Raw genomic sequence first — 25584 nt, 5'->3', positions numbered from 1 at the left:
TAATTAAAAAAAAGTAAATATTTTCAATTACATTCTGAATTGGCTTAGAAATTTTATTTGGATTAACAATTGATTGTTTGAAAAAAATTTTAATTAAAAATTAAAAAAAAAAAATGTTCATCACTTTTTTAATTGACTTAGTCTTCCGAATTTGATTAAAAGTTAATTGTATCAATTAACTTTTTAATTAAAAATTTTAAAATTTTCAATCATTGGCTTAATTAACTTAATGTTTCTATCTTGATTAAAAAGTTAATTGTACCAATTAATTTATTAATTGAACAAAATTTCAACTTCAATTAACTTTTTAATTGGAAATATTTTGGTGATATTTTTTTCTGTGCACTCAAAAAAAAAAAAAAAAACGAGAATGTTTCCTTGCCTTTTATAATTTTTTGTGTACGTTAGATAAATGAATTAAAAAAGAAGGAAAAATTATACACAAATGAAGCATAAAGATTTACTTCCAGAATTTATTAAAATTTATAAATATTACCAATAATGCGCCCATCTTGGACATCGTTTGGTACTAAAGACATTTTGACATTTTTCCTTCAAACTACAAAATTTTCTATAACAAGTGAAAAAAATAATTTTGTACAATAAATTTTCTTGAATTTGTCGAAAAATATTTACTTTTTTGTGAAATCGGCGTAACATTGAGTTGGTTATAATTAGGGTAAAAAATATTCAAGGATATACAAGTGGATTAAAAAATGTTTTCGAAGATCTCATTTATTATTAATACGATTTTCAGTTTTTAGATCATGATTCAAAATCATTGAATTTAAGGATTTCAATAATATTGAATTCATTAAAGACAAGAAGTAGATAATTGGGTATAATCAGAAAAAGTAAACAACTAAACATGATATTCATAATATACATAAACCTAGAAAACATTAACTTATTTGAAGGATACAATAATTCTATTCTAAAGTAAGGTAATTTTTACATTTAAAAAGGTTTTTTACATATAACCTATTTCAAATTTTAACATATAAGAGATATCACAGATAGCTTAAATTACAAGGGAACACATCTGCATTCCTTACACCCAGAGAAGGAATATGATCACCTCAAACATGTTTTAAGAGCAAAATGTTATTTTTGGGTTTTCGCAACCATGTTATTTTCTCGAAAATCATGTATCTGATTTCGGCAAGCAGGTTATATTTGACTAGAAAATAACATTTTAGTGACAAACATGTTACATGGTCACCATACAAAAATAACATTTTGCTCTTGAAACATGTTTGAGGTGATCATATTCCTTCTCTGCGTGTTTTTAGTGGAGTAACTCACGGCCGAACATCTTTCATCAATGCCAATGCGATGGCTCCAATGAGACCACTTACACCCATTACACTCATAGGAAGCAAGGGGTCTATATGTTCCTGTTAAAAAATAAAAAAGGCGTAAATTGAAAAGGACTTCACATTCAAATTTCCCCCAACTTACCAAAAGCCACATATAGGGCACCAGTATCAATCCTACTCCCGCTGCTAGATTGCCCATGCCAACACCGAAATTACGCACAATTGTGGGATACTGCATGGCGGTGTATGTGGGTATAATGGCATTGTTTGCTCCAATAACACATTTTGCTGGAAATATGAAAAATTCAGTTAACCATTCAAATACAAAATTGGCTTCTATTCATTAAATTTACATTGTAAGTGGAAAACTTAGGGCGAGAAACTTACCAATCATTGCCAATGCTATCACATAAATCAGATTCTCATCTCCTTTGGGTATAATATTGACGGCCAAACAGCAAACGCCAGGTATAAGCATATATGCTATTAAATTAACGCGAATACCCAATTTTAATACAACAAAGACGCTTAGGCATATGGAAACAGCTTCAACGCTACCAGCAATGGCCTACATATAAGAATCCAGGCACCCACAGAGAAGGATACCACGGACATCAAGCCATTCAATCGCGGTTCAATATAGGAAAAGAGCAAAAAAAGAACGACATAAGTAATGTAAAAAAATGGCAAATATTCCCAGAAGAAAAATTTTACAATGACAGGGTTAAGAATGGAAAAGAGCTAAGTCTATATCTTGGAAGAGAAAAAATAATGTTTATGGCGAATTCCTTTCTAAAGAAAAGTGCAAAATTTTCGAAATTGCCAAATTGAAAAAACACATATGTTATATGGTGGCTTTGTCTAAATCTGAGTCAATTTTGACGAAATTTGGCATGTATAGCTAAAATGACAATAGTACTCTCAGTGCACAGTTTTAAGTAAATCGGACAGAAATTTTGACCTACGGTTCTTATATGAGTACAAATCGAGCGAAACATGTATATGGGAGCTATATCTAAATCTGAACCGATTTTGACAAAATTCCCTACACGTTACAATAGTGTTAATTCTACTCCCTGTGCAACATTTAAAGTGAGTAAAAAGAATCGGAGTAAAACTTTGGCTTCCGTGGTCATATATGAGTGTAAATCAGGCGAAATCTATGTATGGGAACAATATCTAAATCTGAACCGATTTCAATGAATTCTACTTACTGAGCCAAATTTCCCGTAAATTGGAGTAAAACAATGGCCTCTGTGGTCATATAAGTTTAAATCGGGCAAAAGATATACACTATATCAAAATCTGTACTGATTTCTTCCAAAATCCATAGGGTCCTATTCTGACCTAAACACATACTTGGGCCAAATTTGAGGTCGATTGGACTAAAACTGCGACCTAGACTTTTATCACAAAAATGTGTTCACAGGCAGACAGACATGGCTAGATCGACACAGGGGGCGGTCCTGAGCATGATTGCAAAAGATACAACGCGTTTACCTCGTTTCCTTCTGGGTGTTGCAAACATACGGACTAACTTATAATACCCAGTTCCACTGTGTGGCACAGGGTATAAAAAACTAACCTTGATCTACATGAAAAAGCTACTACCAGAAATTTTTGTCTCAATCCCCAGTAATCGACTGGAATTTTCGTCCGACTTTACGTTCCCGACACCTCGACATATCCCACATCCGGAGTAAAAAAACGGGGGACCTAATTTGTTACGATTACATATATTTTTTCATATATGGTAAGATCTAATCATATCAAATTACTATGGAGTTAGCTCTGATCAGATCTCAATATTGTCCTAGATCTAATGTCTTCCATATAATTATATCTATATCCCTATATATAGATTTCGTCATGTATGGAATTATATAATCATACACCAAAAAAAAGTGAACCCACCGTGGAAGAAAATGTAGGTTTATTTTAGAAAATTTTAACTAAAATAGTTTTCTAATTGCAACATGTTACAAATAAGTTAATACTTTTTTTTTGTCAAATTGAAGAAAATTTATTAAAAATAATTAATTTTTTTCTCGTGTTTAAGAAAATTTCATATGTTGAAAGAAAAAATTGGATTTAAAAATTGTTAAAATGTCTTTAGCGCTATACGAAGTTCATGACAGGTACAATTTTAGTAAAATTTACTCATTTGACAGACTTATTAACTCAATTTAAGCAAACTTCTGCCATTTTAGGAAAATATTAACTATTTTATTTTTTAGTAAAATTGTGCACTATATACATCTTGTATACATCTTTTTTCTTATTTTTAGTTCACGTCATTAAAGTTAGCAAAAAATTATTCAAATAAGGAACATTTGCTCATATTGTGCAAAATTTAACTAAAATCAACTAATCTTCATGAACTAAAATAAAGTTCAGTTGGCATTAGAGCCCCTGGGTGTATCTAATTCTACCTCATCATTTTTTTTGAGATCTAATCATATCTACTTAGATCCCCCAATTACACGGTTTATATATCTTTAAAGATTTATAGCTCCATAACCATCCGATTCCCAGAAAAATTTAACAATTTTCGATGTTTATATATCTCAAAAGCTATAAACTGACTTATCCTATTTTTCTAATCAACATGTCGTATGTGCTGGGTAATGACCATTCACCACTGAACAAATATTATTATATGATATGTGTGATGGGTTGATGTGTAGGAGTGTGTGTATGTGTGTGTGTGAGGTCCTGCTAAATGTCAATAAATGTCGTTGGTTTTGTGCAACAACGAATTTTAATGGAAATCAATATTGATAGAACCTCCACCATAGGCAATTCACAAAACTTATCAGGGACACACAGATAAGTCGTCAAAGAACACAAAGTAACGAAATTGTCTATTAGTTTTGTCCTTTCCAAGGATATTCTGTGTTATGGGGCTCTTACCGTATTCACATAGATATTGCCACCAAGGTTGCTGAGGTGCAAAGTCAGACCGAAATAAATGATTATCAAAGTCAGCCAGACAATCAGAGTCAAACAGGTGGTCCTTAGATAGGCCTTACTGAAGACTACCACCAAAGGACTGGCATTTGCATCCACCTCGGTTTTGTTCACATTTTCGTTGTTCACGGAGGAGGTCGCCTCCTCACAATTTGTACCGTTTATAGAGGTTTTCGTTTTGTTATGCGACGAAGGTGGTACAACAGCTTCCAAGGCTTTCCTATAGTTGGCCGGCAAAGTGATGCCATTAAGACGTGCAGCTCTTTCCACAATGCCATATAATTCATCAAGTCGACCTTTTGCCAAAAGCCATCGAGGTGATTCGGGCACACAATACCTGAATGCGGTCCAAAGAGAGCAAGAATAGAAATTGTGAATTTAATTAGGGAAGTCTATCATCCCCCAGCACTTCTATTGCAAGTACTTACCAAATGCTCAGTATAACAAACCATGGCAACGTAATGGTCAGCTGCAAAGTGCGCCAATCTCGAATGAAATATGAAATACCCGCTGTTATAACATAGGTCACCGCAACCGGTAAAATGTTGAGAATACCCACAATGACCCGCCATTTGCCGGAGACCAATTCGACCACAAGCACAAATGAAACAACAGTCACGGTCATCGATGCATAGCCAATTATAACACGTAAGGTCATATACATGCCCAAGGATGTTGAAAAGGCCAGTATGGTTCCTATGTTCACATTTAAGAAGGTGGTAAAATTTAAATGTAAACAATAAATTTAATGTTTACATTTATGGCCAGAGTCTAGAGTCTAGAAATGCTTACCAAATGTGGCCTGTAATAAAGCGAACGCCATAAGGGTATGTTTACGTCCAAACTTATCGGATATCCAGCCGCTAGAGACACTACCCACTGCTGCTCCAGCTAAAAAACACATTTCCACTACACTCAACAATTGACGATTGGAGCACACCAGACCGAATTCCTGAACCAAAGTCATTGACTGATCATTGTTGTTAGTCTCGAATTCAAAATGTTCACATTGAGTAAAGTTCCATGTTGTTTGGGGTGTTAGCAAGGAATCCAATAAGGACTCTGTAGAATTCATAGCCGCATAATCTATGTCTCGTATCGCACAAGAATCAGAGGTTTGAGTTAGATTTTTCCATATGGTTTCATTCACATTTGCCAGGTGCTGAGGTCGAGCACACCAGAAATCCTTATCGGCTGTCTGAAAATAATAAAAAGAAAATTTGGTTTTCAAAGAACTTTAATTTGGAGTAACACGGTAGTGTTTTGTTGCCAATTCGAATCCTTGGACTAGGGTATCAAACACCGACCGTGGTTAATCGGATTCCGTTTCAAAAAGTTGGATTTTCGGAAAACCTAAAATCCAGTTATTTGAACACCCTATCCTAGACCTCAAACATGTTTCGTGAGCATTAGGTTATTTTTGGACGGCGAACATGTAACTTGTTTGTCTCCAATATAACCGTCGTCATACTGAATTGTGGAACTGACTAAGTTGTCAATGAAAATGCATGAAAACGAACACCCCTTTAATGGAACCACCAAAAACGTTCGTTCTTGATTTTTTCTTGTGAACAACCGTTCCATGTTGTCGTGAATTCTTGTTTTTCAATTGAGGAAGAAGTGAATTTTCATTGTCATTACAATCACATCACTGAAATAAATAAACAATTGATGAATAGTTTAAGGTGTTTACTAATCATTTGTACACGTAAATATGGGAGGAGCATATTAATCTGAAAATGCTTATGAAACCCAACCCTCAACAGTTGAAGTAATTTTCAGCAGTAAATGAATGGAGTTCGGAAATAATGACAGCTGTCAATTAACATGCAATACAAATTTCTTAAATTTTACTCGAACTCCCAGATGTAAGAGAAGAACTTAAATAATTTTAATATACATTTGAAGCGAATTAACATTCAAATCGAATTATGAACATTAATTGCCCGGTGGATGGGGTTGTCTATGATACATAACCATAAATAGAGTAAACATGTACATTAATTGTACACTGAGAACATTTTATCATAGCAATATAGAGGTTTGTGCTTAAGTTATTTTTTTCCTAATATAAATATACTTTTATTTGAAAATTGATATGGATAATTCAATAATATTTTTGAATACATTTAGTTTCGACTACGATTTGACTTGAATGTTGGACTTGGTGCATCCAGATAAGGAATATGATCACCTCCAACATGTTTCAAGAGCATAATGATACGGAGAACATGAAACATTTTGGTCGAAAAATATTGTTTTCTCGCCAACTATAACATGCTTGCCGAAATCAGTTACGTAATTTCCGACAAAATTACTTGCGTGCGACAAACATATGAATTACGTTTAGGGTGATCATATTCCTTCTATACACACAAACATTTTTTTCCTGATTCAATCATGGAATTAGTTGATCCAATTAATTTTTTAATTGAAATGTCTTCAATCACGAAAATGATAGTATCAATCACAGTTTTAATTGGACATTAAAAAAAATACTTCATTCAATGAAATGAAATCAATTAATTTTTTAATTAATTCAATTAAAATTTTAATTCAATTAATTTTTTCATTCAAAACATTTCAATTACTTTCTATTTTCAATTACTTTCTTGATTGACTTAGTGTTTTTAGTTTGATAAAAAAATTGATTGTTTAAAATAAATTTTTAGTTAAAAATTAAAAACAAAAATTTCAATCACTTTTTTAATTGACTCAGTCTTCAGAGCTTGATTAAAAAGTTCATTGTATTAATTAATTTTAAAAATTTCAATCATTGACTTATTAAACTTAATTTTTTCCATTTTGATTAAAAAGTTAATTGTATAAATTAATTTATTAATTGAAAAAATTTTCATCTTCAATCAACTTTTTAATTGGAGAAATTTCGATGATAATTTTTTCTTTGTACGTGTGGCAATAGAAAAACTTTATTTCGAAGAAATCTTTGTAATCTTTTGTTTCAGTGTATTCCAAGTCTTTGTTCTCATTTATTAAACAAAAAATATGTATTTCACTGAAATGTTTTAGTATTTCATGAAGCATTACTTTCGACAAACGTCGTATTGAGGGCAATAATCTTGTGCCACAAGAGATAATGATGGTGTGGCCCAATCGATCGTTGGAGCATGCAAAAGCAAAACAGGTGACATATTCCAATATTTATGCATATCTGATGTACAATATGCATTTTGCATAGCGATTATTGAGAACGTGACTGCAGAAATTGTTTGTAACTCCTTGAAATGGACATGAATATTGTTGACATTGCTGGATTTTTTTTTTATATAACAGATATCATGGATAAATTGTGGCATTATTTGCTCCATGGACAATTTCAATGAGGTTAAGTTGCATAGACTATGATCGGTATTGGGAGTTTTAATTACCCATACTCAGGTGTTCGTTTAATGATCTCAATGAATTTGGAGTGATGTCCAAAGGCATGACCACTTGTACTTGTACTCGACCATATCCATTGACTAGCCTCCCTAGAAATAATGAAGGTGCAGATATACACATACGTAGTGCTATTAACATTTATGTTCACTTTTTAAGTGGGTCACTTGAACTTGGTATTGCCATTGATTGAGAAGAAAATGTGGTTTAGGATAAGTGTTCTCCGGATTAGTGCAGATTAGTTCCTATCATAAATCGTGCAATGTTCAGCATACTTGTCTTGAACATGAATTGTTTAAATTACTATTAATTAATGTAAAGAAATGGTATCTGGCTGAATTCTGCAACGATTATCCACTAGAGGCATCGTCATTGTTCTGATGAACGAAATTTTAGACTAATGAGTTTTTTTTGACCCTGAAATACTTTTTTTTTATTTTGCTCTTAAAGAATAATTTATAAAAAACAAGGTAAGTATGCATGCAATTAAGGACAATTTTGGAATTCGGTGTTTAAGTAGATTCGGTTCTCGCATGCATTCAAATCCATAAGCAGTTAGAATATACAAAGAAATATTTATAAAATATACAACCCAGTTACATAACATGTCTCGATGTGTCCTACTCTTCGTGTTGGAAGTGAATAAAAAATAATACCATTCGGAATTTTTAAAACATTTCTGTTTATTACTCCATAGTTAACTCGCTTCATTTTCAGAATATTTGATCTTTATTTTATTGTTTATCTGTATTGTCATATATCACATTTTGAAGTATGCTAAATGAAATATCTGTCACCATTATTTTAATGAATAAGAGTATGTATGTATCGTATAATATCGTTTTGAGATTTATAGCCTTTCCTGAGATGAATATTGAAGATTTTTACACCGAGTCCGCTGTTTATATTATTTTTGAACAAATGTTTATTGTATAAAACCAGAAATTTGGAACATTTTTATTTTGCTCTGAAATTAATTAACAGCTGTCGTTAACTCACTCGCAATATATCAAAATCATATCGATGAAACAGGTATTATGAGTTCGAAAAACTCAAAATGGCAATATATTTATAAAATTTTTAAAATATTCTTCAATGAAAAATTGACCTTGTGGGAAATGTTGAAGGAAGTGTTTAATGTTCATATTCACAACAGTTCATATTTGTATATATGAAGAAATTTATATGAAAACATCTTATAAACCGTTTTGAAAATATTTTGTACTTAAAGTAATCCAAAAAATTCTATATATTTACCCCCATATATAAAAAAGTTAATGTAAACCTTGAACCTAGTTTTCCCATATAAATTCTTTTCATAAGCTGTCAATAAATTATTTTGTATATGGACATTAATGTCTACTTGAGTTTAATAAAATCCAAAAAAATTCTCCTATATTATCGAAACGTCAACGATTTTTTAAGTTAGAATTTAAAGCTGAGCTAATCTAATAAAAATAAATTATTGGAACTATTTAAAGACGATAAAGTTGCGATTTGTTTCTAAACACTGAGCACGTAAATGTCGAATTAAATAAAAATTGTGTCTTGATAGTATTGTCAGCAAAATGCAATAATTCCTGCACACAATTGTTTCTAATCTGTTTTGCTTGCTTTTAATGAAAATTTCTTACAGAAAAAATAAAGCTTTGCACTAAAGAAAAGGGGGCGCTATAGCCAACTGAAGTTTATTTTAGTTCATGAAGATTAAATTTCAGTTAAATTGTGCCCAATGTGAGCAAAAGTTTCTTATTTGAAAAATTATTTGCTAACTTGAGGTTAATTAAAAATAAAAACAAAAGTTGTATACAAATATAGTGCACAATTTTACTAAAAAACAAGTATATACAGCATTAAGTTCGGCCGGGCCGAATCTTAAATACCCACCACCATGAACCAAATATTAGGGTTTCCTTTGAAATTTCTGGAGGGCTTGAGGACTTGAGGACACTTCCCGAAGATAAATTAAAAATTTCACCTATGGGGACTATATCAGATTCTGGATTTTTAAGAACCATTTTTGTTTGAGTTTCAGAGGAATCATTAACATCTCTTGTAAGTGTGCAAGAAAATTATAAAATAACGTCTTGATTTGAAATCTTAAATCTGTAGAAGTAAAATCTGGAAATTTTACATTGAGTTTTAAGCAATTTTCATGATCAGTGCGCCTTCTACACCCTCAAGAAGTGAAGTCGGTCTATATGGAGGCATTACCAAACTTAAAAACTTAATCCGATACACGTTTTTGTGAGCCTAAAATACCATAATATTTACAATTTCAGGCAAATCAGATAAAAACTATGGTTTCTAGAAACCCAAGGAGTTAAATCGGGAGATCGTTCTTATGGGGGCTATACTAAAATAGGGACCGATACTCAACGTTTCCATCACACCTCTTTATGGTCCTAAAATACTTCTAGATGTCCAATTTCAGACAAATTGGATAAAAACTACGGTTTCTATAAGCCAAAGACCTCAAATCGGGAGGTCGTTTTATATGGGGACCATACCAAAACATGGACCGATACTCACAATTTTTGGCACACGTATTTGTGGTCCTACAATACCTCTAGATTTACAATTTCAGGTAAATTGAATAAAAACAGCGGTTCTATAAGCCCAAGAAGTAAAATCGGGAGATCGGTCTATATGGGGGCTATACCAAAATATGGACCGATACTCACAATTTTTGGCACACGTATTTGTGGTCCTACAATACCTCTAGATTTCCAATTTCAGGTAAATTGAATAAAAACTGCGGTTTCTATAAGCCCAAGAAGTAAAATCGGGAGATCGGTCTATATGGGGGCTATACCAAAATATGGACCGATACTCACAAATTTTGGCACACGTATTTGTGGTCCTACAATACCTCTAGATTTCCAATTTCAGGTAAATTGAATAAAAACTGCGGTTTCTAAGAAGAAGTAAAATCGGGATATCGGTCTATATGGGGGCTATACCAAATCATGGAACGATACTCACCATTTTTGGCACACCTCTTTATGGTCATAAAATACCTCTACATTTCAAATTAAAGGCAAATTGGATAAAAACTACGATTTCTGTAAGCCCAAGACCCCAAATCGGGAGGTCGGTTTATATGGGGACTATATCAAAACCTAGACCGATATAGCCCACCTTCGAACTTGACCTGCCTGCAGACAAAAGACGAGTTTGTGCAAAAATTTCAGCACGATTGCTTCATTATTGAAGACTGTAGATTGATTACAACAGACAGACGGACATCGTTATATCGTCTTAGAATTTCTCCCTGATCAAGAATATATATACTTTATATAGTCGGAAATCGATATTTCGATGTGTTACAAACGGAATGACAAACTTATTATACCCCCGTCACCATTCTATGGTGGTGGGTATAATAAAATAGTACATATTTTTCCTAAAATGGGAGAAATTTGCTTAAATTGAGTTTATAATGTGCCTTACAGACTATCAGTTATTCCGGACGACAGTGCTCGCGTCGAACATATACCATATATTTGCCATTGGATACTGCTGCATGTTTATGGGATCGATAACACATTTACCGATAATTTAGTCATCGCCGACAAGTCGTATCGATTCGACACACTGTAAGATTCGTTACAAACACCGACATTCCGTTCGGAATAACTGATAGTCTGTAAAGCACATAAGCTTATCAATGAGTAAATTTTACTAAAATTGTACCTGTCTTGAACTTCGTACAGTGATAAAGACATTTTGTCAATTTTTAAATCCAATTTTTCCTTTAAAATATAAATTTTCTTAAACAATAAAAAAATATTATTTTTAATAAATTTTCTTCAATTTGACAAAAAAAGTATTAATTTATTTGTAACATTTTGCAATAAGAAAACTATTTTAGTTACAATTTTCTAAAATAAACCTACAGTGACGCACCTAAGTATTGACACACCAAAAAAATTTGTTTAAAAACTACATATTAAAAGTGATATGAGGCTATTTCAAATTAAAAAATATTTTAATTTGGATTGTAACTGCATTAAGAGTCTAGATCATTTTTTATTTTAGAAACTTTTTTGTTCTTTCAATATTTCAATTATAAATAATTAAAAAAGATACATTTTCAGAAGAACAAAAGTATTGGCACAGGTAGTCCTAAATTAGTTGTTAGTAGTTTTTTGCATTCCTTTTTGTTTGATAACAGCATCAAGCCTAGACAATGAATGGACTAATAATTTGTTTTTTTTTTTGTACCTATTTCCCCCATTCTTCCATCCACACTGTACCAAATTTCGGTTAATAATAGTGACCTGAATACTGCGAACAACAAATACATGGTCAAGCGGACGGACACCAAGGGCTAAACCGACTCAGGAGGTGGTTCTGAGTCGATCGGTATATATTTTATGGAAAATCAATATTACTGGTAGGCACATTTTTTCGCAGATACCCTGGCCACTATGTGGTTTAGGGTGCTGTACCAATACTTATGTGTGGCACTGTACATTTTCTTTCATGGTGGATTCATGATTTTCTTAATTTTTTTTTTTAAATTTCGTTCCTAAAAAAATAAATTCAGTGTGGATAACCTAATTTTGTTAGTGTATTAATATTTTTTCCCAAATGTCTCATCTTTTCTTTAAAAATTTCTTCAAATTTTCAAGGTTTTAGTGTAGGGCATCTTGTAGGCTTTGACCAACTCTGGCTTTTCTCACAATAGTAACTTTGATTGTCAATGATTACTATTGAAGACACATAATTGCCATAGACTGTGAAATTTGCCATCGGTGCTCAGAGTAAATACTTCAAAATGTATTCGATAAGGAATTCTTTGAGAGTATTGAATAAACAGTTACCCGTTATCGAGTATCCGACACAATTGTGGAGGCATTCATGAGTTCATTTGGAACTTTACTCGCGCCTTTATTCAATGGCCAATGGCTTTGCCTTGGTTGGGAACACCAAGTGCCCACTCTAAATATGCAATTCCAGTTGTTTGAGGGTTGCAGAAAAATATGATACCCTGACCTCCACTACTCCCCAACTCTAACGTACCTAAGCGCACTCCTGCCTTTTATCAACACAAAACAAAATGTAACCGGTGTGCAATTAAATTAAGCAACATTCAACTTTACACACAATATTCGTTGCAAATAACTTTGCTATCCACCAAATAATGAAAATAACAAAAAAAACTGAATTACGAGTATTGCTTTGGGTGCAAATAAAACACGATTCTAACACTTTTAATTAAACGGTTGTGGCGGCAACAAGCATACAATTGAAAGAAGACAGGGACTTTATCAATCAATCGGTTTATGAATAAAAAAAAAAAAAAACAAAGTAGCAAGATTCCCCACCCTCGCCTTACCAATACCCCGCATGATTAAAAAGTCATAATTTTAGCTTTATAAGAATTTTGTGGAGATAATACTATGAGACATCTGCATCACCACTCACCTGAAATACAAATGCGAAAATATGAAATGTGGAAACACCTTGAAAACTGGACAGAATAGCACACCACAACATTTGCCACAAACTAACGTGACCTAGCATCTTGGTCAGACGTTGTGATTGAAGATTTTCGATGTCATCTTGGCTAAGATGCTCGAAATCAATTTGTTCCGAGGTATCGAAAAATATTTGTCCTTCTTCATTTTGTTGTCTCATTTCGGTATCTATTGTGACAGGCTGCGCAATAAAGGCACTCTAGACCACAAACTATTGATGTAACTTTACCACTTTTAAGATCGTTTCTCAACTGAATTCACTTTAAGTGAGAAAAACGTATGAGACCTCAAACGAACAAAGAATAAAAAAGCTATATTTTTACAATTTATGCATATCCATAGATTAATACAACACTAGGCTATATAGGGAATGGTGCAATTCATTGCATTTTAGTTTATTGCATTTTACTGGGTATACAAATGCCCCATGTCATATAAAAAATTTAGAAAAGCGGTAAAGTACCATTGAATGTATTTGTTAAATATATGAAAATCGTAATCGTTTCCCAAAATCTCCAAAGGGTGGTGGGAACAAACACTTAGCTTTGAGAAATAGATGGGCTTTTAGTCGATTAATACCCTGATACCCTGAAAAAAAGTAAACTGATACGAAACATGTACAACTTCATGCTAAAATCGTCATTTTTCACGATTACTTTTCATTAATAATCCATTTTGAAACAAAATAAACTTTTTGGAAAGTTGCTATGGGCTATTCCCCATCAAGCTATAATAAAATATGCATCAAAGAGGTAATATTTTATACTTTTTTTTACTGATTTATTTTTGATTTTAGCGGCTAAACTTTTAGTGTAGCATGACCAAGCATACAAGGAACCCATGTTATTTTTTTTAAATTGGCTAAATAAAAATTCAACTTCGATAATATCTTGACCACTAGTTCTCCATAAAAACGATAAGATCTAATATGATCTTCGCATGCATAAGTACTCATAGATAGATAGTGTTAAGTTGTTCACAAGTACTTGTATTTCATTACAAAAGCGCAATTAGACTGTAATGTCTTACGAATAATTCATAGATTAAAATGTTGTCCAGGTAAGTGATACTTCCCCCATCATTCGCAGAATCATTGGCATTCACTCTTATGAATTAACTTAAAATATTTTTTATGGGAGTTCTTACACTCATTGGGTATTTGAAATGTGACATGTTTTCCAAAACAAAATCTAATTTCAAACTTAGAGCGAGATTATCTCATTATAGGTAAGCGTGTTTGGAAACCACAAGTAAAGGAGCCGACATTGGTATTCTCATTACATTGAAGATAATACCAATAATAGCATGTTGACTTAAAAATCGACCAATGTAGTCTTATGTGTAACCTAAAAAACTAAAGATTAAATCAAAAATTTTAGCAGCCTTGTACTTTGTATGGAGGAATGATTTTGGCCGATGATATTCCGGCGAATTTAATTTTTTTGTTTTTTTTTTGTGGAAATATTCAAAAACAAAATCATATCTGGAACATTTACTATCAATCTTTCAAGTACAACCAACTGTCGGACTGAAAATGTTGGAATAAGCACAAATAATTCTCGTCCTTAAAATACGAATGCGAAGTTTGCTTAGCATACAAGCCGAATTTCTATGATGCAAAGTTTTTTACTTGACTAAAAGTCGATAAGTAACTGAATTATAAAATAAAGACGCATAGGAAAAATTTTTAAAGACTTTTCTCAAGGTTCTGGTTTACGAATACGCAAAATTTGTATAATTTTTTCCAACCCACGATGATATTATGAAATTTCTACAAAATGTTCGTATGGATGAGGAATTTAATTGGGAAAATTTCTTGGCAACATATGGAACGGTAGACGAGTTATTGATAGGTACCCTCCACCATGGATTGCGTAGAAACTTCTTCTAAACACTGCCATCCACAATCGAATTACTTGGGTTGCGGTAACACTTGCCGGTGGCAAGGTATATCTTAAAACCTCCTAACACCGGACCGGAGGGTACATACGCTTCGGCCAGACCGAAGCTTATGTACCCTCCACCATGGATTACGTAGAAACTTCTTCTAAACACTGTCATCCACAATCGAATTACTTGGGCTGCAATAACTCTTGCCGATGGCAAGGTAACATATCTTAAAACCTCCTAACACCGTCTTCTAAATTGTAAGTAAGTCCATACGTGATATATATTAAATTAACAAAATTTTCTATAGAATTAAAATTTAACAAAATTTTCCTTAGAAATAAAATTTTGACAAAATTTTCTATAGAAATAAAGTTTTGACAAAATGTTCTATAAAAGTGAAATTTTAACAAAATTTTCTATAGAAATACAATTTTGACAAAAATTTCTATAGAAATAAAATGTTGACAAAATTTTCCATGGAAATAAAATTTTGGTAGATTATTTTTGGCTCGAGTGGCAACCATGATTATGAACCGATATGGACCAATTTTTGTGTGATTGGGGATCGGCTATATATAACTATAGACCGAACCGGATCGGATGAAGAGGTTCCGGAGGTCAAATCTGGAGAACGGTTTATATGGGGGCTATATATAATTATGGACCGATATGGACCAATTCTGGCACGCTTGTTAGAGACCATATACTAACACCATGTTCCAAATTTCAATCGGATCGGATGAAATTTGCTTCTCTTAGATGCTCCGCAAGCCAAATCTGGAGATCGGTTTATATGGGGGCTATATATAATTATGAACCGATGTGGACCAATTTTTGCATTGTTGTTAGAGACAATATACCAACATCATGTACCAAATTTCAGCCAGATCGGATGAAATTTGTTTCTCTTTGAGCCTCCGCAAGCCAAATTTGGGGATCGGTTTATATGGGGGCTACATATAATTATGGACCGATATGGACCAATTCCTGCATGGTTGTTAGAGACCATATACCAAAACCATGTACCAAATTTCAGCCGGATCGGATGAAAATTTCATCTTCTCTTTGAGACTCCGCAAGCTAAATCTGAGGATCGGTTAATATGGTGGCTATATATAATTATGGGCCGATGTGGACCAATTTTTGCATTGTTGTTAGAGACCATATACCAACACCATGTACCAAATTTCAGCCGGATCGGATGAAAAATGTTTCTCTTAGAGGCTCCGCAAGCGAAATCTAAGGGTCCGTTTATATGGGGGCTATACGTAAAAGTGGACCGATATGACCCATTTTCAATACCATCCGACCTACATCAAAAACAACTACTTGTGCCAAGTTTCAAGTCGATGTTTCGTTCGAAAGTTAGCGTGATTTCAACAGACGAACGGACGGACATGCTTAGATCGACTCAGAATTTCACCACGACCCAGAATATATATACTTTATGGGGTCTTAGAGCAATACTTCGATGTGTTACAAACGGAATGACAAAGTTAATATACCCCCCATCCTATGGTGGAGAGTATAAAAAATGCTAAACTCATATTTTAAAGAGAATTGCGGCTTAAATGCATACCACAATTCGCTTTTTTTGGGTGGGAATCAATTCTTAAGTCTTTACCCTGCAACTCAAATTTAAGGGAAGGTCAAAATCCTTGAATTCAAGTAAAATTGTAAAGTGAAGACAAATTAGGAGTTGGGCAAGCTTTTTCAGTGCAGACATAATTCGAAGACATGCAGGCATATATGTCATATAAAAAAGGTATTGAAGATTAAAGATAATTAAGTTTACAATTTGCAGTTTTACTCTAAGTTATCGGTTAAGTAAAAGCAGCATATATAATATCAACATTTCAACCATGAAAAGTAATAAATCTTTCATTTACTTATATTAAGTGTTAATCTACGTTAATCAGACTTTTGTGTATTCGACGCTAGGATATATTTTTCTGTAATTAACTATATTTAAAAAAACGACCATTAATAATTTAATTTGTTTTATCATGGCGAGCAGTCGTAAAAGTTTTTTTTTCTTTTTTTTTTTAACAAAAAATGTACAGTCGCAAAGTGGATGGACATTTAATATATCAAATATTTTTCAAAGTGTTTTTTTCTAACTACTCACCGAATCAATGCCAACTGGTTTATAGATATTGTAAACACAATATTTTGATTAATTTTTTTTAGAAAGTTGACAAATTATATTCAATGTTTATAATTGAGATAGTATATCCAAACGGAAGTTTTGGATGCAGTAGGCTGATATATGTACATTTCCTTGACAACAAACTACTAAACGAAGCTTGGTTTGGGGAGATAAGAGTTTTAGTTTAATTAATATCATATGAATATAGGCTCACATAGTAGATAAACTTTAATCAAATATTTGTTTATGACGTTGTCGAGATACCACATCTACACACTCCCACAGAGATCAATCAGATAGATGTGAGATCACATTAGCTTAGTCACCCCATGAATTGTGCTCTTGACACTGGCTGAAATAATTGACAGCAGCTGTAATTGCTCACCATGATCGTATCCCATTAATATGGCCACGCTACTTACAGGTGAGAGCACTTGCGTTGTTTTTGTTTCATCAACAAATTGCCATCAATTATTTACGACATTATCAGCATTTGACAACGCCACTGACGATGAGAGGGGGTCGTGTGAAGCACGTGCTACATCTGAAACAAATCATGGCGGAAGCACAGAGTTTCCGATGGCATCAGGCTTGATCAATTGAATGGATATTTAAACGGTATCGTTGAAAAGATGAAAAATTACCGTTGTATTGTGAGAAAGAGTGACATGTGAATCAGTAGATGAGTGCAAAGACCCCTCAGAGCATCTGTTGTAATGTCCAAATACAGATGAGAATAAAAACAAGTTTTATAGAGCGTACATTTCGAACAAATATTTACGTTTATGTTTTACGCTGAGTCCGTTAATTTTAATATATTAACGATTGAGTTTATTTGTATTAGAGTGGGTCGTTTAATATTAATCTTATAGGCTAGCAAAAGAGGGAAAAATTCGATGTTGGTAAAATACGTAATGTAAAACACATACAAAATCATTGGAAATGTTTGGATTAATAGAACCATATTTTTGCAGAGTACACATTTTTCATAAATCCACGCATACACAGAAAAAATTTCCGTAGTTAAACTAACGCTAAATTTAACTTAACGTAACGTAACGTAACTTATTTTTATTGAAAAAAAAAATTATTTGCTTGTAGTTGAATTTTATTATTTTTATCGAAATTTTCCACAGCTTAATGGAATCTTACTTTTTTTAAGTGTCTCAAAAATTTTATGAATGTATGGTTAAAATGGTCATGATTTGGCGCCAATGATTTTCTTCTTTACTTTTAATTAATTTTTTCTTCTGTGAGATGATGTAATTTCGTGAACTGCTGTTAAAAAGTACAACATGACATTAAAATTTCCTGGTTTTAACAACGCTTTGTGGAAATATCAAAATGTGGAGTAAAATTTAGTTCAATTTTCGTGCGAGATAGTTCATTCTTCCTACAAAACAGTTCACTTTTTTTTCGGTGTATATGCTTCATCCCGACATCCACTGCGGGGTCTCAGTGCATGATATTGCGTCAACTCTTGCATTGGATATAATAGAGTTTCTACAGGGGAAATAACAAAGGCTTACCTTTGTGTGTGTCACTCTGTTCATGTCGCAGTAGGTTTCAATAAAAATTGTTTCGATGAGAATTTTGTTTCCATATGGATTTGAAAAAAAGGGAGAAAAATTGAATTTTTTAATTTGAAAAGTACGGACGAAATTTGGTTCCGCCAGAAAAATATCAAACCGAAAGAAAAGCGTATATTATAGATCATTGGCTATATCCTAGAGCGCGGAAAACTAAAATTATAAGTGGAAAAAGTTTATCTTTATAAGAAAAAGTTTAAATCCGCGAGAGGATAATCTTCCTGCCTTGCGATATATAGATGGCCTCAAGCCTTGGGCGTTTACAATACATGGGCTGCATCGTGTGTATTAATGGGATGTCTCTTCGTGCATCAGATCTATCCATAACGAGATAAACTTGAAAATAGTGGTATAAATGCTTTATGGATCGACCACATAATATGCCTTATGGATCAACCGCATAATAAACCCAAGTCTTAAGAAATCAAGCCAAATTCATTCTATCCCCCTTTGTATTCTAGTCAAGATCTCAAAATTTGGGTACCAAATATAATTTAATGGAGTTTTATTCTGGATAATCATACTAATTATAGTAATTATATCTATAAGTACACGTCATTGTATAATCTCTCAAAATAGCATCAATTCTATCTCTCAACGAATCTCTATCTACGGGCCCGCAGAACAGAGGATTTCGGTGAGTTTTTATAATTTTCATTCCTCTTTATAATACATTCTCTCTATCATACTTAAAATATTAACTTATTTACCCAATATCGTTTGTTACTGGATTATCATTGTTTTATTGTAGTTTCTGCATAAGTACCATAATCATTAATTTATTTAATTATATTATGTTAAATCTGTTGTTATGTTATATGTTAATATAAATTATTCAAAGATTATGTTTTAAAGATCCATTGACCAATTTTAACGAAAGGTAATGAGGCTCCAATAAAGGGTACCATAATTGGGTTGATTAAGCTCGGAAATCAACATGGTTGGGAGGGTGTAAGAATGTCGGTGGCAACCTAAGACCTAAGCCACCTATTTTCACTAGTTATGGCAAATCTTCTATATCTAAATTGTATATCTCTCTCTGTCTCTTATTAAATTTCAAGCTATCTTACTAACTTTCTTTTTCAAAATTTTCAAATCTGCATCCGAAGGAAAAATAACTTCCCCAGGACTGAGCACGGCCGGAAGCAATAAGGTAGCACATTCCTCCGGATTGAGACCTTATAGGGAGAATCGTTACAACTATGAGCCATTGAATAGGTCCACTTCTTATAGAGATTGGTTCTTCTTATTCGATCACGACAATTATGAAAAATGTTGCACTTGTACTAGGTGGGAAATATGATATATCATAATCTCTTTTGCTGTGCCAAGTATTTTTATCAAGAGGGAAGCTCACCACTGCGGTAGTCTAAGCGAGCCTGAAATATCGGGTTGCAACTATACCTAACCTACCCTATCACGTGTCGATCAATAAACGGCAAAGAAAGAGAAATGCAATTTCTCTTATATCTAGATCAATTGTCCGCTTTTTTAGCACAGCCACAACCTTCTTCTTTCGCATACCTCAGGAAATTACGCCACTTTAAAAACTTTTCCATTACTCACTGGGGTGATGACGCTGCCTAATTATGTATGCCAGATATAGTAATTTAACCCAAGATCCCTCGGACATCGGGTAAACGTGTTCCTTTTTATGATTAAATGGTTTATTATTTAACAATAGATATTAGTTCATGAGGCCAATCTCCAATTTTATACGTTAAACCGTCTCACCCCACCATGCTACTATGAAACCTGTTACCGGTTAGCTATTGCCGGAACCTGGCTCTGTACAACGACAACAGATAGATGAAGATAAACGACGCAGAGTGTATCAGTTCAGTGATACCAGTGAGTTTTGCTTCATCGGCATATGTCGTGATTTTGAACACATTATGCTGTTATTACAACTGTGCGTGTTCATAAACGAATGCAATTTATAGCTGTCATTAGATTGACTAAATCAGAGCCTAATAGTACAGGGGGGTTCCAATGAGAGACTAAGTCTACTACATCATTATCCATTCATTGTCTCAATGATAAACTTGCAATCCGACAGTTGTTGAAAATAATGGTTTACGCAGATTTGATTATTGACTGCATAATTTGAAGTATTTATTTTTTTCCTTTTATCCAATCACCTCATTTGAGAAGATTGCGGTGGTTGGTGGTAATTTGAGAAGGCAATAATTCATGGACATGTTTGTGGTTTTACTGCTGTTGTCACATGTTGATCAATCAAAATTTGAACAAAAGGCCTATATTTTTATTTGTCAACGAAATGCAGGTGCCACTGATTTTTGTTTTGCGACCACAATGTGGGTGAAATTTCAACAAATGGGTTCAAGCACATACATTAGCATTCTGCGGTTTTTGGAATAAATTCTACGAGACAAAAAATTAAAAACGGAATTTCATGTGCATAAACTAAATCCTTAAAACCAAAATGTATTTATTTCTTATTTTTTTTTTATTATTATAAATTATAAGTTTCCTTAAAATAATCTTATTGAAAACACTTTAAAATTTAAAGATTGAAACCTTAAACATAGTTTAATTTATTTATATTTAATTTAATCTATGCAGGAGATTAGAGAAAAAATAGGTCATTTCAATTGAATTGTTATATTTTTAATATTGTACTTAAAATTCAGTTGTCAGTAAGTCATTATCCTATTGGCAAGTGTGGAATTAATAGAATAACCTTCAATATTATTAAGTAATGCTATATAAAATTCTTTATTTAAAATTAAAAAGATCGAATAAGAAACAAAATAAATCAAGTAATGCTATATCCCCAAATATTTTGGCCGATAATATTTTCATTTCTTCCTGAATCGAATCGTCTATCTTACACTCAAAATAAGTTTACTTCAATTTTTGATCTTCCCTTTAGGATGTTGGTATTGATTCTAAGCCAATGATGCTACTTCTTTAAAATAAAAATATATTTTATCTAGTTTAAATTAGGCTCTATAAATTTAAAATATGGATTTAAATCATTAATCGATTTTTTCTCCTCTTTTTTTTCGATATATTGACAAAGGTATTCATGCATAATTTAAATCTCAGCTTCCATATTATATGCGAAAATTTTACGCAAAAAAATATTTTCCTAATTTCAAAAAAAAATTTATCAAGGATGCAAATCCTCATAACAAGTACTCGTATTAGTTAAGATTCAATATTTCAGTTAAATGAAAAGTCGTTTCTTCACATCAAAAATGTTTGTTTTGCTCTAAGGAAATTAGCCTAAATTTAAAGAAATCAATTCTTAAAGCAAATATTATGAATTTTCTGTAAGTTAAAATTTCTTTATTTTAAAGAAATTTGTAAATTGCGTATCCTAAAATTAGGTTGCCTAATATTTCATATTAGGTCAATATTTTTTCAGTGTGGAGATGATTCGTCATAACTGCTATAAGTTCAATAAAAGAACAAATTGTATTAAAACGTGGAACGCAGCAAGTTCAATGCCTTCAAAGAATCGGTTAATCGATCTGTCATTGTCCTTATCACTATTATCGCACTTACAATGTTGTTGAGTGAATATGTGGGTTACAGAGGGTTTACAAATTGCATGATAAGCTATACTAGGTATACTATAGTTTAACAAGTAGTATTATTGAAATTAATTTTTAAAGAAAATGTTTCATTCTGTAGAAATCTTTAAAATAAAAAATAATGAAATAATACTGATATTTAATTCAATTATATCAGATTGAGTAAAATTTTCGTAACTTTTGGTTTAAATTATTTATACTAAATTCAATAATATTCTAAAAAAAAAACTCAATTAAATTTTATTTAAAAAAATTTAATAAATAAAAAAATTTAATAAATTTTATTGCGTAAATTATAAATTCGCCGAATGGATATTCTCATATGTATTAATACATACAAAGCGAAAAATAATAACGGAAGGAAAATAACTACACCCAAAGAAATTTGTTAGTAGGGACAGCAGAAAAGTCTGCTAAAACAGCAGAAAGTCTGCTGAAAAAGGGACAGCAGTCACTGTTTGCTGAAATAGCAAACATTTTCTGCTATTTTTGAAGCTCGATTACACTAAAATATGTTTTATTTTGTCTAAAACAAATAAAAATGTCAACTTAGGAGCTATCCCAACATAAGTAAACCAATATTTTATGAATATCTATAGTATTTGAACAAAAATCTGAATATTTATCGAATTGAGGCATAACAGCAAACAAAATGTTTGCTGATCGTATTTAGGAGCTTGTAAGTATATTACAGTGCAAAAATATACCAAAAACTACTTTTGGTTCTTAAATATGCTTTGGGGAAAAATTTATAACCTAAAAATTTTATAAATTGTTATTCATTTGGCCCTGAAGTACAAAAATATAACAGCAGACATCGACTGCTGTTTTTAGCAGACTTTTTTCTATGAGTGTACATAATAAATAACGATGGCTAAGGCAGAAAAAGTTGGTGCCCGAGCTAGGGATATAGGAAAAATGTTTCTCCCACCCTTAATACCGTGTAAACTGACACTTTTAGTAAACGATTAATACTGGCGTAACTCAATATGATTTTCAGAGAATCTGGTTAATTTTTTTCTAATGGTTATTTTATGAATAGGGTAATTACTACAAAAAAAAACAATTCCATGACTAAAATGAAACAAAGAAGACAACTGTATAGTTAAGGTTAAAGGGCAGTCCATTGTGATATAGTTCTGCTGAGTCGATCAGATTATATCCTACTTTAGTCGTTTAAATTAATACAATAACATTTATATTTATTAAATTTTGCAAAATGAGAAAATATTAATCAAAAATGTATATGATATTCAAATCTTAAGTGTGATTCCGAAACAAAGCGATTTTCGTCCAAATTAATCTATATATTATAATTATTATTATATTAGAGGAGATGAAGGAATTTTATAAATTGCATTATTGAATACATAAGGCCAGAAGTTATTTAAATCAGGTTTAAATGTTAACATCTTATATAGCAAAATGAAAATGGCCGTTGTTTATATCCAAACAGCGAGCCTTTTATTTCATAAAAATTATTATGTTTTAGTTAAAATTGCTCCAATATGAGAAAGTTTCCTTGATTTTAATATTTGACGTTACGTTTAATATATTACGTTAGTTAAATGGGGGAAATTATACACAAATGAAGCATACAGGTTTACTAAGTTCTTATTATCCACAAATTAGTTCAGAATTTCTTAAACAATTGTACCACAAATCTTGAACTTTGTATAGGATATTTTTGCAATTTACAACACCAATATTTTCCTTCAAATACGTAACTTTCTTTTACAAAATAAAAAATTAATTATGTCTAAAAAAGGCGAAAATTTGACTTTCACGAGTCAAACGTATTTTTTTTTTCAAAATTTGTCTAAAAATCGACCATTGCAAAATCGTAAGTACTACTGTCCTTAGAAGAGGTGTAGGGTAAAAAAATCACTATGACTCCCCACTGTGAGTCAGTTCATTTTAAATATCATGGAACTCAATTATCGATATATAGGTCGTATATATGTGATATTATTTTATTAAATTTTGTTGGCTAATATTATCTTTAATCAATTGTGCTATTACATAAAAAAACACTTAAGTTGGTGACATATATTGAAATGTATACTTGAGCTTAAGATGATGCCGGTTAAGGTAATGTTTTACTATCTACGAAAGTGTCTTCAGGAAATACCACATGACCTTTTGCAAAATACAGCAAATTTGGACTCACATGAAATCCGTTTTATAAACAACACTCGGCTGCTGCCAATGTTGCCTTCCAAACACGATCACTTGAGATTTGAGCGAGAGGCTTTTTTAAAAAACCAATACCGTGTTATTTGCAGCAAACATCAGTTATAAATCACAAGCATATATATATGCAAACAAATTATAGCAGAGAATGGGGTTCAATAAAAAATAAATAAATAATTTATGTCTCCAACTCAATCAAATGTTAAAATCTATTAAACATCAATGCCATCGTCCCACCTTTGGCCAAATCTGTTTTTTTTCAAATGACTTTGTTTTGCCTTCCTCCCATTTTTATTCTCAACATTATTTACTGCTTTTCTTGGGGGGCAAAAGAAATTAAAAAAAAAGCATTTAATTGTTTAATCTAGCGGTATATCTAGAGACACACATTGACTTAGTATCTTCCATTAATTGGCTATTCCAAAATAAATGAGTATAAACTTTTCCATATGGCTGGAACAGTTACCCTAACTTTATTCAAGCTCAAGTTTTTATTATTTTTGTACCTTTTTTTATTATTTTTTTGTTATTCTATTGCATTGACTTACCTGAAATACAAAGGCAAACATTTGAAATGTTGGCATTATTTGAAATAGACTCAAAATAAATGTCCAGATAAAATTCCATTTCCCATAATGACCAATTAAATCGGATATAATATCACTGTCAGGATCATCGCTAGGGTTTTTGGTTGGGTAAATTGGTTGTTGACGTTTTGCGTTGACTTCATCAGTTACTCTGTCTTTCTTTAAATCAGCCGAATGTCTACGAAAATCAAAGGATATTACACTGATCTCTGGGGTTTTGACCGTTTTAGTATCACAATAACCACCATACAAATTCGTTTCAATGCTACCTCGTTTTGACCGATTATCTAGATCGAAATTTAACGATCCCCTTCGTAAGACACCACTCATGATTTTCTTATTTGTTTTCTTCACCGGCAATAATGCAAATATTTTTTTTATCGCTGTGTGGCTTTTGTTTTTCCAATTCCGCAATTTGAATTTGTGATCTTGCCTTCAT

At 32.2% G+C, this 25584-nt stretch overlaps 2 protein-coding genes across 5 annotated transcripts in view; one reads left to right on the top strand and one right to left on the bottom strand.

The window, feature by feature from the left end:
- Positions 1–25584, top strand: part of Fer2 (basic helix-loop-helix domain-containing Fer2) — a 105689-nt gene that overhangs the window by 3315 nt on the left and 76790 nt on the right. The window lies entirely within an intron of this gene.
- Positions 710–25584, bottom strand: LOC142219983 (organic cation transporter protein). Of its 3 annotated transcripts, XM_075288811.1 has the most exons (8): positions 25415–25580; positions 25107–25323; positions 5082–5487; positions 4718–4985; positions 4233–4626; positions 1707–1887; positions 1462–1607; positions 710–1397 (listed from the first exon to the last, which is right to left on the bottom strand). In XM_075288811.1, exons 2-8 carry the CDS (start codon positions 25140–25142, stop codon positions 1302–1304), a joined length of 1527 nt encoding a protein of 508 aa, XP_075144926.1. In that variant the 5' UTR covers positions 25143–25323; positions 25415–25580; the 3' UTR covers positions 710–1301. The 3 variants fall into 3 exon arrangements, with proteins under 3 accessions (XP_075144926.1, XP_075144924.1, XP_075144925.1); XM_075288809.1 differs by having other exon boundaries at positions 25107–25584; XM_075288810.1 differs by lacking the exons at positions 25107–25323; positions 25415–25580 and adding an exon at positions 13122–13408.

Source organism: Haematobia irritans, chromosome 1 (genome assembly GCF_050003625.1).
Source record: "Haematobia irritans isolate KBUSLIRL chromosome 1, ASM5000362v1, whole genome shotgun sequence".
NCBI classification, from domain to species: domain Eukaryota; kingdom Metazoa; phylum Arthropoda; class Insecta; order Diptera; family Muscidae; genus Haematobia; species Haematobia irritans.
This window is presented reverse-complemented; position numbering and strand designations above follow the sequence as displayed.